At 41.3% G+C, this 13,376-nt stretch overlaps 1 protein-coding gene across 13 annotated transcripts in view; it reads left to right on the forward strand.

The window, feature by feature from the left end:
* Nucleotides 1–10,662, forward strand: part of bptf (bromodomain PHD finger transcription factor) — a 153,068-nt gene extending 142,406 nt beyond the window's left edge. For all 13 annotated transcript variants that reach the window (XM_059653625.1, XM_059653630.1, XM_059653626.1 and 10 more), the window contains 2 exons: nucleotides 1,591–1,777; nucleotides 9,212–10,662. In XM_059653625.1, coding sequence (XP_059509608.1) covers nucleotides 1,591–1,777; nucleotides 9,212–9,224 — 200 coding nt within the window. In that variant the 3' untranslated portion in view covers nucleotides 9,225–10,662. The remainder of the gene's footprint in view (nucleotides 1–1,590; nucleotides 1,778–9,211) is intronic.
* The last annotated feature ends 2,714 nt before the right edge of the window (nucleotides 10,663–13,376 follow it).

Here is a 13,376-nt window from a genome sequence, read left to right on the forward strand (position 1 = left end):
ATCCCATTGTACTCTGAGGTAATTTTCATGGGTGTCCAGTACTCCCCATTTTTGTGTCATCTGCAAACTTATTAACTGTACCTCCTATGTTCACACCCATATCATTTGTATATAAATGATGAAAGCGGTGGATCCAGCAGCGATCCTTGTGGCACACTGGTCACAGACCTCCAGTCAAAAAAGCAACCATCTGTCTTTTATCTTCAATCCACTTCTGTATCCAAATAGCTAGTTCTCCTTTTTATTCCATGTGATCTAACCTTGCTAACCAATCTACCATGACGAACCTTGTCGAATGCCTTACTGAAGTCCACACAGATCCCATTGACCACTCTGCCCTCATCAATCCTGTTCGTTACTACTTCAAAAAGCTCAATAAGGTTCGTGAGACATGCTTTCCTACTCACAAAGCCATGTTTTACTGCCCCTAATCAGTCCTTGCCTTTCCAAATACATGTAAAACCTGTCCCTCATGATTCCTTCCAACAATTTGCCCATCGCCGATGTCAGTCTCACCAATCTGTGGTTCCCTGGCTTTTCCTTACCACCTTAAATCGTGGTGCCAAGTTAGCCAACCTCCAGTCTTCTGGCACCTTACCTGTGACTATTGGTCACAGGTACCTCCGTGAGGAGCCTGGGAATCACTTTCCTAGCTTCACGCAGAGTTCTAGGATACACCTGATCAGTTCCTGGGGATTTATCCACCTTTTGTGTTTTAAAACATCCAGCAACACCACCCATGTTGTGTAGACATTTTACAAGATGTCATTATCTGTTTTGATGAGGCAGCTTTGCTTCTGTCTGTTTTATTCCCTGAGCTCAACTTTGCCACTCAGCAGGTTTGTGAGAAATCTATGATTGCCTTTCGAAAGGCCATGTAGACCACCTCAGCAGCATTACACTCATTGACCCTTTGTATTAACCGCTTTAAAAACTCAGCAACTTAGCTGAATATGACGTGCTGTTTAGAAATCCATGCTGTCGCTTCGGTTTTCCCCTTGTCAGCTTTTAAGAAATTGAGTGTACAAAGACGACATCATAAACGCACCCCAGTATTATGGACCCACTTCAGCTTTGGTGCAGTGCAGAAGGCTCATATAATTTCTCTCATAATAGTCACAAATTTAAACAGGTAATATTGTAAAGGAATATAAACTAGGAAAAATGGAAATTTGAGTACTGTCCTATTGCAGAAAATGTATGAGGTGTTTTTTTTTCCACCTTGATGGCCATAAATGGAACTATGCGGCATTCATCTTTTTGCTTACATATTTTCCTGTAATGTTAGGCAAAGGTAGATTTGATACTTTTGCAAGGCAAGCAGGCACCAGGTATCTTTAGGTTCAAAAGATACAAGTTTGTCACAGAACTGAATGTGGACAGTTTCAAGTAAACGAAATGCAGTCGACAGCCTCACCTGAGGCTGCTTTCCCATTGTTGTGGTTGGCAGATGACATCTCAAATGTTTAAATTAACATTTCAGTTTTCTTATTAAAATTTTGAAGTTTTTTATAACTTTTGTGAAATGAGAGGCTTTATGACATTGTTCCAACATCAGATATTTGTTTAAATGTGTTTTTTCTAATATAGATCTTTCTACGATGGAAGAAAGAATACATCATCGGTTCTACAAAAAACTGACAGACTTTGTTGGTGATATGACCAAAATCTTTGATAACTGCCGTTACTATAACCCCAGTGATTCACCGTTTTATCAATGTGCAGAGGTTCTGGAATCATTTTTTGTACAGAAACTGAAAACTTTCAAGGCAAACAGGTGAGGCTGCAGTGCTGCTCTTATTTAAACAATTTTCTCTGATAACATTGATGCTAGGCATTCTTTAGTATTCCACCAAAGCGGACACCCTTGGTGTGAGAGTTTAGATCTTTGGAATGGCAGGTTGTTTGATCTGGTATAGCACTGAAGCCTTCTCCTGTTGAAAAATGTTCTAGCCAAGAGACGGAATTCCAATAAATTTTATCCTGCCTGGGATTATAGACAATTGTGACCCTACAACCACTGTGACTGAGCTCAGCTAACGTAGCACAAACTGAAGTCTGGTAGTACAGACTGTGGGACCTCAATCTGAGTGTTTACTAGTTTTAATACTGTATTTGATAATGGCTGTTGTTTCATTGACATGCTCTGGAGTTACTATGCAAAGTCAAAGGGGTATCCGAGGATACATGCCTTACCGAAAGGGAAGCGCATGAGCAGACGGAGCAGAGTTGCTCTGTTAGTACGAAATGAAATTAAGTCAATAGCAAGAAGTGCTATAGAGCTGGGAGGCATAAAATCTGTGTGGGCAGAGTTGAAGAACTACAGAAGTAAAAAGAGCCTGATGGGAGTTATTTACGGGCCTCTTAGCAGTAGTCAGGATGTGAAGAACAAATAAATCAAGATATAAAAAAGGCACATAAAGTCATGATAACAGTAATCATGGGGCACCTCAATATGCAGGTAGACTGGGAAAATCAAATTGGTAACAGATCTCAAGAAAAGGAATTTGTGGAATGACTCCAAGATGGATTTTTGGAGCACTTGTGGTTGAGCATGCTAGGGAACAGGCAGTTGTGGATTTGGTGCTGTTAATGAGGCAGACTTGACTTGGGAGTTTAAGGTGAAGGAACCCCAAGGGGCAGTGACAGTAATATGGTAGTATTCGCCTGCAGTTTGAGAGGGAGTTTTAAGTACAATTGAATTAAGTGAACTATGAAGAGATGAGGCAGAAGCTGGCTAGAGTTGATTGGAAGGGGACCCTGGCAGAGAAGACAGTGGAGCAGCAGGAGTTCAGGGGATTGGTATTCAGGTGGCACAGCAGAAATTCATCCCAAGGAAGAAGAAAGCTACTAAGAGGAAGATGGGGCAACCATGGCTGACAAAGAAATCAGAGACAGTTTTTAAAAAGACAAACATTGTGGTGAAGATCAGTGGGAAGCCAGAGGTTTGGGAAACTTTATACACCAGCAGTGGATAGCTTAAAAAACATAATGGGGGAGAAGATGAAAATTAAGAGTAAACCAGCCCAGTAATTTCAGAGCAGATTGCCAGAAGTTGTTTTTTCAGATATTGAAAAGTTAAGAGAGAGGCAAGAGTGTACATTGGACTGCTGGAAATGAGACTAAAGAAATAGTAGTGGAGAATTAGAAATAGCAGAGGAACTGAAAAGGTACTTTGCATCAGTCTTCACAGTGGAAGACACCAACAGCGTACCAGAACTTCAAGACGTGAGTGTAATAGCCATCGCCAAGGAGAAGGTGCAGGGGAAACTGAAAGGTCTGAAGTGGATAAATCATCTGAACCAGATGGATACAGCCTAGAGTTCTAAAAAGATAGTTGGTGAGATTGTAGAAGCATTGATGCTGGTCTTTCAGGAATCGCTGGAGTCTGGGAGGATGCCAGAGACTGGGAAATGGCTAATGTAACACCTCTGTTTAAGAAGGGAGAGACAGGGTCAGAAATCACACGACAGCAGATTATAGTTCAACAGGGTTATCTGAAATCACAAGCTTTTGAAATGCTGCTGTTTCATCAAGTGAACTGAAGAAAAACACAGACACACAATTTATAGGCAGAGAGATCAATGGGCAGAGAAATCAAAAGGTCATACAAATGATGTGAGTGGTGTGTTGACAGCCTGAATAATAAGTCTCTGCAGGTGATTAGAAGCATCAGACAGTGTAACTGAAGCGTCACCTGCTAAATAGCAATTGAAGGACTGACCTATAGTCGACACAGACATCAGGTTTCTGCAGAGAAGATCCCAAAAGGACTACAGATCACAGACCTACTCAAATTGACCTACAAAACAGTACATTGAAAGACTCTGCTATCATACCTCTTGCACATTGCTCAATCATCCCGTATACCAGCTCTACAGCAGACACCACAACCTTGAAATCGAGATAGGATATTCTTGCTTGCGCTTAGGATACAGGGAACCAGCTACAGGACACTGCCAAGCAGACAAAGCAACACCACCTAGATGCACACCAAGAACAGCACATTCAAGAAACTTGGCATCACCACGAGAAGTAACTAGTGGTATCCCCGGTATCACAGTTGAAAATGGTACCACCAGAGGGAAATTTATCGTCAACTTGTCTGAGCACACCCTTCAACCAGACAAAATCAAAGTTCTCAGCGAGGGCTCAATTTCTGCCGCACTACCAAAATGGATCCCTTTGGTCTCGTGGCAGACACAGGAATTTATCAGGCCAGCAAAGGTCCACTAATACTTCTACAAACCCCAAATGTCAACAATGAGCCTAGTGAGGCAACCAGCAAACTGGAGCAGTTGACAGAGATCACTGCAGCGACCAAAGAAGAAAGAGTCAGATTGGACCCTCCGGACGGCCACTGCCCTAGGCTGTATGTATGCTCAAGCTGTCAAGAGATGTGTTAATGCCAGGTTCATCAGCTGCAGTCACCAGATTGTGCTTGGGTAGCATCCTGCACTATGCAATGCTTTCCAGGCTCTTAAGACCAATTGCAACATTGTCTTCAAAACAACAGATAAAGGAGGAGCCATCATCCAGAATACTGACATTTTTACAACTAGGAACTCCACAGACTACTACCTGCCAATCTGACCAAAGAACACACCCATCAACTCAACAAAGTGATCAAAACTTTGACTCAGGCCTTGAGAGTGTCCGAGGCACGCTCAGCGAAGAGACTTCTTCTGCCTTCCAAAGATAAACAAAGACAACACACCTGGAATGCTCATCATATCAAGTAGTGGGACCCCATGTGAGAACCTCTCTGGCTATGCCGAGTGCATCTTGAAACCCACTGTACAAGGAACCACTAGCTTCTGTTGCTATTCTACAGACTTGCTACAGAACCTCAACACCCATGGACCAGTCAAGCCAGGAACGTTCTTTGTTACAATGAGTATTTCAGTACTCTGCACAGATCACTGCAGCAGCCACTGTACTCAATAACTATAGCTGCTAATTTCCAGGCTTCATCCTCGACTGCAATAACTTCACCTTCAACAACCAGTTCTTCACCCAGACACACAAACAGCCATAGGACCCATACTTACACCCCAACACTCCAACATTTTCGTGCACAATTTCGAGCAAGACTTCTTTGCTGCGCAGGACCTCCAACCAATACAGTGCAGTAGATGCATCAACACTTTTTTCCTCTGGACTCATGGCATAAAATCACTGAAATGACTACTCAACGATATCAACAAGTTTCAGCCCACCATTGGACTTACCGTGGACTACTCTTCAGAATCAGTTTCATTCTCCGAACACACACCTCTCCAAAGATGGACATCTCAGTATCTCACCTTACCCCAAACCATGGATAACTTCACGATGCTTCTCTTCACTCGCTTCCACACTAAACCTGTTAAAGAAGCCATCCCCTGTGACCACGCCCCGTGTATACCCAGGATCTGCTCAGACAAGGAAGAATGTGACAAACACCTAAAGGGGCTGAAAGACGCCCTCATAAGAACAGGATACTAAGCTCAACTCATCAATCACCAGGTCCAACGTGCCACAGTGAAAAACCAGAACAACCACCTCAGAAGACGGACACAGGACACCCTTCATTGTCTAGTACATCCCCGGAGCAGAGAAACTCTGCCATGTTCTTTGTAGCATTCAATATGTCATTAATGACAATGAACACCTCGCCAAGATCATCCCTACGTCTCCACTTCCCACCTTAACAAACCTTAAACAGACCATTGTTCACAACAAACTACCTAGCCTTCAGGACAACATCGACCACATCGTGCTGCCATGGCAACCTCTGCAAGACCTATCAGATCATTGACATGTATACTACTATCACACATGGGAACACCACCCAACACATCCAAGGCAGATAATTGTGGCTTGGCCAATGTTACCTACCTCATACGCTGCAGGCGACGATGGCCCGAGGCGTGGTGTATTGGCAAGATAAGCAGAAGCTACAACAACAGATGAAAGGACACCGCACAACTGCCACCTGACAGGAATGTTCCCTTCCAGCCAGAAAACACTTCTGTAATCAGGGACATTCAGCCTCCGATCTTCAGGTAAGCGTCCTCCAAAGCCAGCTTCGAGATACACAACAACGCAGAATCGCCGACCAGAAACTGATAGCAAAGTTCTGTACCCACGAAGACGGCCTCAACCATGATCTTAAGTTCATGTTGCGCCACAAGTACTCACCATATTGGTCTGTATTTGTAAAATTTTCCGTACTGTCTTGATTTGAAACCATCATCTTGAGAACTTATGATTTCTCTACCTTAATTAGTTTGTACAGCTTTGGGCTACTTGTTACTTTAGACCCTTGCCATACGACTGTTATACCTATCATGTTACTCCAGCCATTTGGTTTGTCTCCAGCACAACCTTATTTTACTTTTTTTCTAATTATCGCTCTGCCTCAATTAATCAGATTTCCCTTCACTTGCTGTTCAGCTGTTGATCTTTCTGCCTATTAAATTCTGTGCCTGTGTGCTTTTCTTCGCTTCACCTGACAAACTAGCAGTGCTCCAAAACCTTGTGACTTCAGATAAACCTGTTAGGCTATAACCTGGTGTCATGTGACTTCTGACTTTGTCCACCCCAGTCCAACAATGGCACCCTCACAACATAAGGGAGGGATGCAGAAAACAGGAAATGACAGGCCAATTGGCCTAACCTCAGTTGTTGGTAAGATTTTAGAGTCCATTATTAAGAATGAGATTGCTGAGTACTGGGAAGTGCGTGGTAAAAATTGGGTGAGTCAACACAGTGTCGTCAAAGTGAGGTCATGCCTGACAAATCTGTTAGAATTCTTCAAAGAGGTCATGAGCATGTTAGACAAAGGCAAGTCAGTGGATGGGATCTGAAATAATAGGAACTGCAGATGCTGGAGAATCTGAGATAACAAGGTGTAGAGCTGGATGAACACAGCAGGCCAAGCAACATCAGAGGAGCAGGAATACGGACGTTTCAAGTCTAGACCCTTCAGGTTATCAGTGGAAATGACCTATTTGGATTGCCAGAAGGCCTTTGACAAGGTGCCACACAAAAGACTGCTAAATAAGAGCCCATGGTATTAGGGGCGAGGATAGAGGATTGGCTGACAGGTAGAAAGTAGGAATAAAAAAAATCTTTGTCAAGTTGGTAGCTGATAACTAGTGGAGTTCCACAAAGGTCACTGTGGGGACCACAACTATTTGCATTATATATTAACAATCTGGACAATAAAACTAAGGCCTTGTTGCTAAGTTTGCAGTTAACATTAAGATAGGTGGATGGACAGGTCGTGTTGAGGAAGCAGGGAAGCTGTAGAAGACCTTGAACAGGCTAAGTCAGTAGGCAAAGAAGTGGCAGCTGGAATATGATATGGGTAAGTGTGAGATTATGCACTTTGGTACTTCAAAAATCTGAAACACAGAGGGACTTAATGGTCCTTGTTCTGGATTTTCTTAAAATGAACATGCAGGTTCAATTGGCAGTTAGGAAGGAAAAATGCAATGTTAGCTTTTGTTTCATGAGGGCTAGAATGCAACAGCAGAGAGGTGCTGCTGAGGCTTTATGAGGCTCTAAGTCAGACAGAATTTGGAATATCCTGCGTAGTCAGTTTTGGGCCCTGCATCTAAGCAAAGATATACTGATGTTGGACAGGATTCAGGGATGGTTTACAGGAATGTTCATTAAGCCATTCATTCCCGTGCCTTAGCCTTAAACTTGCATTTTTCTCCTTCTCTGAGCTCATTTTGCCCATGCAACCTTCCTCTTCCTTCCTGACCCAATTCCTATAAAGCTGCTGGCCTCTATGCTAGCTGACATGTATAAATGCCCCTTTCCTCCAATACTGTCCCCTTCCTTCAAATCTGCCATTACCTTTTTCCTCAAGAAATATAGCATAGTCTCCTCTGTTTGTTTAAAACTATTGTTGCATCTCCAACCTTCTTCTTGCCCTCCAAGTTCCTGAGCATATTGCTACCTTGTAAACTTTATATCCCATTTTTTCCACTTCGTGATTGAAGATGTTCGATCAGGTTTCTTCCCCATCCACTGCACTGAAATAATCCAAGGCCATAAATTGCATTCTCTGTCACTTTTGGCCTTAGTAATCGCCTTCCTCATCCTTCTCTACCCCTTGCTGTTTTTGAATTTGGCAATTTTGATCCTGTTGCACTGTCCCTTCCAAGATGCGTAGATGAATCAGACAGTCCTCACATTGGTTCTGCTGTTTATCTGTTCCTGATTATAAAAGTCTTTTTTTTCCATACTCGCACTATACATATGGAGTCCTGCAAGGATCAATCTTACTCTCTTTTATTTTCCATATACATGCACTCTCTTGGCAACATAATCAAAAGACATGTAATCAAATTCCACAAGTATACTGACAAAGCCCTGCTCTACAACACCTTCACTGCTTTTAGTTCACCTGTCCTGATAGCTCCTTCCTTGGTTCTGTCAAATTCTATTTGATTACATTACTTTGCAGCATTTTGTAAAGTTTCCTAAATTAAAGGTGGGAGACACAGTGACTCAGAGGTTAGCACAGCTGCCTCACAGCACCAGGGACCCGGGTTCTATTCCACCTTTGGGTGACTGTGCAAACTCCACACAGACGTTCTCCCTGTATGTGCGTGGGTTTCCTCCCGGGTGCTCCGGTTTCCTCCCTCAGTCCAAAGATACGCGGGCTAGGTGGATTGGCCAGGTTAAGTTGCCCATCATGTGTAGTTTAGGTGGGTTATCAGGGGATGGGTCTGGGTGCAGTGCTCAAAGTGTCAATGTGGACTTATGGGGCCGAAGGGCCTATTTCACACTGTAGGGATTCTATGTATGATTCTTGTAAAGGTGTGAAATAAACACCTATTTTTGCAACATTTGTCATTTTCCATGTAGTTCCATCAATAAACATATAATGTAACTAATTATTTTTCATTCCACGTAGTGAGCATATTTTCTCCTTGCTTTGCATGTTTATGAATCTTGGGTTAGTTATTACTCAAACAACATCGGTCATTTGAATCACTTAGAATCACAGAACTGTTTTAGATGGGAGAAAGAGAAACTTCAACAACATTTTGTTTTCATATAATAACACAACAGCAGTGTAAAGAATGCAGGATTCTTTCGAATGTAGTATTGCCAATTTGTGTACTTCTATGGTTTGTTTCATTTTTAGCCATTCTCTGTTATTCTGGAAGTGCACAAATACTAAAATCTGCCAATTTTTGCTCCACAGGTCTCATTCCTAACAGATCACACTCTACTGTGTAGATTGCACTCTCTAGACTTCAAACAACAATGAACAAAATCGTACAAAGCGTGAATAACAGGAATTGCATTCAGAGTGCAGCAAGAAGTTGATGCCACCAGAGGCAGATATACTTAGTCAGGCTTCCCTGACTGACTGACCTTAACCAGCACTGTTGTTCAAGCACCAATCAGTTAACTGAATTGGATAAAGCCCCATTCTGTTTGTTAGAAACTAAAAGGGAGAGTTTAAATGAAGAGGAGAAGGAAGGAAATTTGAAAACATTTGTAAAAGAAGCCACCTTTTATCAGCCCTGTTTGACTGTCATATCCTCCTCGCCTGAAATGGGATGGGAAGCATGAAGCGTCCTGTCCGCTCTTGTTATGATAGGGGGCTGGCTTCAGTTTTCCCAGCGAAATTCATCACCACAGTTCTTCAGTGAAGAAGCTGGCTGCAAGCTGTCTGTAATGAAACAAACATGTTTAAATTTGACAGCTGTATTTATTTATTACTGAGAAAAGATGAAGCTTTCTTTTTTAGAATCTGCTGCCCTTGTTTGTCAACTAATTATGTGCTTTTTTTCTTATTGATATGAAAAGACCCAACTTGCAGTAAGTTGGTCTTTTTTATGTAATTGCTGTAGGTAACGGTGAGTGATAACCCTCGATCCTTTCTTTCTTTGAAAGGAGTTGTTTCACATGCACGCGCACGCACGCACACATACAGACCCACATGAGCACAGCAGAATGGGATCCAGCCGGAAGTTATATTTTCCTAACTAATCTGACCGAAGTGAACCTCCACATGACCACTGGCTGAGCGATCTTCAGGATTGACTTCCAAGACTGCCACAGTGGCAATGAGGCAGCACCAGAAAACTATCAATCACTCTGCAGAAATTTGATAGACTGAAATAAACGGTGTGTACTGAAGTTATCTTGTATGTAAACATTTTGTCAGATGCTGAATTTTTTTTGTTTTTTTTGTATTAAGGTTCAGAAATATTGATGTATATGAAAACAATAAATGGAGGAAACCATTATCTCCCACTGAGAAAATTCACAAGTGTTTCTGTATGTGCTTAAAATGACACATTTGTGAGACTTCAGGTCTCTCCCAAGAATTCTAACAAAGGAAATAAACATTTGGAAATGGTGCAAGGACACTTTAAATTTGAAATGCTGCATATTGTATGCATTTGTATTGAGTTTAAAAAAAAGGGGAACTATGGACTAACTCTCGAGTTGTGAAATACTGCACATCTCATCACCACATCACAGTATTTCTGTACTATTTATTCATATCTACAAACTTATTTGTTTTGAGTAATGTTGCAAAAAAAAAATCTTTCCTACCTGTAGGCAATAGATTGCTATCTATGTTTTTAACAGATTGTGGCAACTATGAAGAGTAATTCTTTTGTACTTGATAGGACATTTCATCCTAGACAATAAAGTAATGTTTTTGACATCAACTTTGGTGTCATCTTTTTAATCACATTGAAAGCATACATAAATTTGGGACTTTTTGCCATTAATTTTTATTCATGGCAATTTGGCAAAAGAGGCTTTCAATAGCTTACCCTGGTTATGGTGTTAAAAACAGAGTTAACAAACAAAAATAGAAATATGCTGTTCAGTTTAACCTTGAAGTGCTCAAGTCAGACTGATGAGAAAATAATTCCTTATTTTTTTTCCTTCAGTCCAGCATGTTGAGAGAAGCTAGCTTGCTTTGAGCAGTCTAAACTAAAATGAGGAGAATTATTATGATAGATGGTGAGCGCAATGTTTGGTAAGGCAAATGCTAAAGTAGATGACATTAAAATATTCATACTGCTTAACACCTATACACCTCACTGCTATTCTGAATGAGGTTCTGATTTAACAAAGGAAGAGAATTTAAATTGCTATTAAAATATTATTCCTGAATTTGCCCAGTAGCCTAGTATTCTACTGATCTGCAGGCAGAGGATTTGAGCATGGACATCATGTCTGACTGGAACAGGAGTGAGAGCTGGAGTGTTTCAAATGGCCTCTGCAATCTTGTGGAAAACTGAAGTGTTTCTTGTACAGAAAATAATTGCAAACTCAGGATGGAGATGACGTCAGTTTCAAACGTGATATGCTCCAAGAAATGCGCAGCAGGCATCAACTGCTGGCAAGTCTCCTGCACGAATGGCCATTTGGCCAAGGAACCCACAGCACTGCCTGTATCTATGTAACTGCTCCAGCTCCAATCAGCACCTTAATGAGGTGACAAATTAGTCATCACAGCAAAAGACATAAAATGCATAGCTACTTCCTCCTGCCTAGATATTTTAGAAAGTAAATGGACTCCTCTGCCTAATAAACCACTGTTTCTGGTTTCTATTGCTCAGCATTGCTTCGTTGATTTAAATTAAAATACGAGTCAGGCCAAATGAAACCTTTAACATTGCTTCATACTGCTTCAGGAAAATCCAAGAGAGTGCTGATTTAACTTGGCTAAAACTTGAATTTTAAGTAATTTCTGCCCTGTCACTTACCTCCTTTAAACGCTTTGAAAATATTCAGCTGAACTTAAATGTTTTTAGTATCAAGCAATGAATTTAATTTTTCTTTCAAGAAAGCACTGACGAATCCAGAAGTCATTAGTTTGTACAGATTAAGTGTAGACTTTGCATGCTAGACAAGTAAAAACAGGCTTCCGGTAATTCCATGTTCGTTTTTTTTTTGTTCATTCATGGGATGAGGGTGTCACTGTGTAGATCAGCATTTATGGCCCATCTCTAATTACTGCAATTAAGAGTCAACCAATTGCAGTAGGTCTGTAATCATGTCGTCCAGAACAGTTAAGAATGGTAGTTTCCTTCCCTAAAGGACATAGCTGACCCAAATGGATTTTTCTGGAAATTAGACAAATGGCCTGTTAATTCCAGATTTTCATTGAATTCAAATTCAATGGTGGCATTTGAGCCCAGGTCCCCAGATCATTACCTGGGTCTCTGAGTTAGTTTACAGTGCAGCAATGATACGACTATGCTATTGCCTCCTTTAAAATTAAAATTTCTGCATCTAGGTTGGTGTGTACAACATAGTTGGGAAATGTGACTGACACTTAACTTACATCTACACCTCTACTAATTGGTGTAGATTTTTTATTTGATTATCGGAAATGGGTATTGCTGTCTAGGTTAGCATTGGTTGCCACTCCTAATTACCCTGGAGAAATTAGTGGTGAACTGCCTTGTTGCATCCCTACAGCCCTCAGGTGTAGAACATACACAGTTATTGTTAGGTAAGGAATTCCAGGATTTTTCAACCAGGAAACGTGAAGAATGATGCTATAATTCCAAGTCAGGATCACGAGGGGCTTGGAGAAGATCTTCCTTGGGTGGTGTTCCTTTTCATCTGCTACTCTTGTCCTTCTAGGTAATGGAGATTGCACGTCTGTGGGTGCTTCTGCAGTCTTGGTGAGGCATTCACCTGCCCTCTCGAGTTCAATTATTCAGTAAGAAGGAGAAATTCTTAACTCATCCTGAGCTTTATTGACTTGAATATATTTAATTATATTCTCTCCAGAAAATCTCACCCTTTCTGAGAGTCCCAGTTTTATGTCTGATCATTCAATAATGAGGGAAAATAAATGGCTTAGAGATAGGATTCACCACAAAAAAGGAATACAACTGCAGGAAGACTGAGTCAGCTCCTCCAATGGAAAGACACAGAAACACAGACCGAGCAAAAGATAATGAGCACAGAGAGTGCTGGGTGCAATCCCAGTAACCATCCTGCACTAGAGATACCCAGATTAAAGTAGGCTAATCTCAATATTATAACATTTGGAGATATGAAAAAAAAGGCTAAGGAGCCTAAGATTGTTAACTCTGGAGAAGGGATAGTTGAGGCAGAAGATTTTTCAAATTATGACATCTTGGTAAGTTATGAATAGGTATCAAATGCACCTCCTCCTGAAACTCCCTAGTTCCCTTACTGGTTACTGAGTTCCATCCATGTGTAATGACAATGCATTGGGTAGTGAAGATAGCAGTGGGGGATGGAGGAATGTATGTGGCAAAGACTGACTAAATGAAGTTTGTATCCACTGAAGTAGTTTTCAAGTGGTTTCTTTAATACACAATCATATTGTTACAAACATGGCATTCAAAGATTGT

This window comes from Stegostoma tigrinum, chromosome 22, assembly GCF_030684315.1.
Source record: "Stegostoma tigrinum isolate sSteTig4 chromosome 22, sSteTig4.hap1, whole genome shotgun sequence".
In the NCBI taxonomy this organism is placed as follows: domain Eukaryota; kingdom Metazoa; phylum Chordata; class Chondrichthyes; order Orectolobiformes; family Stegostomatidae; genus Stegostoma; species Stegostoma tigrinum.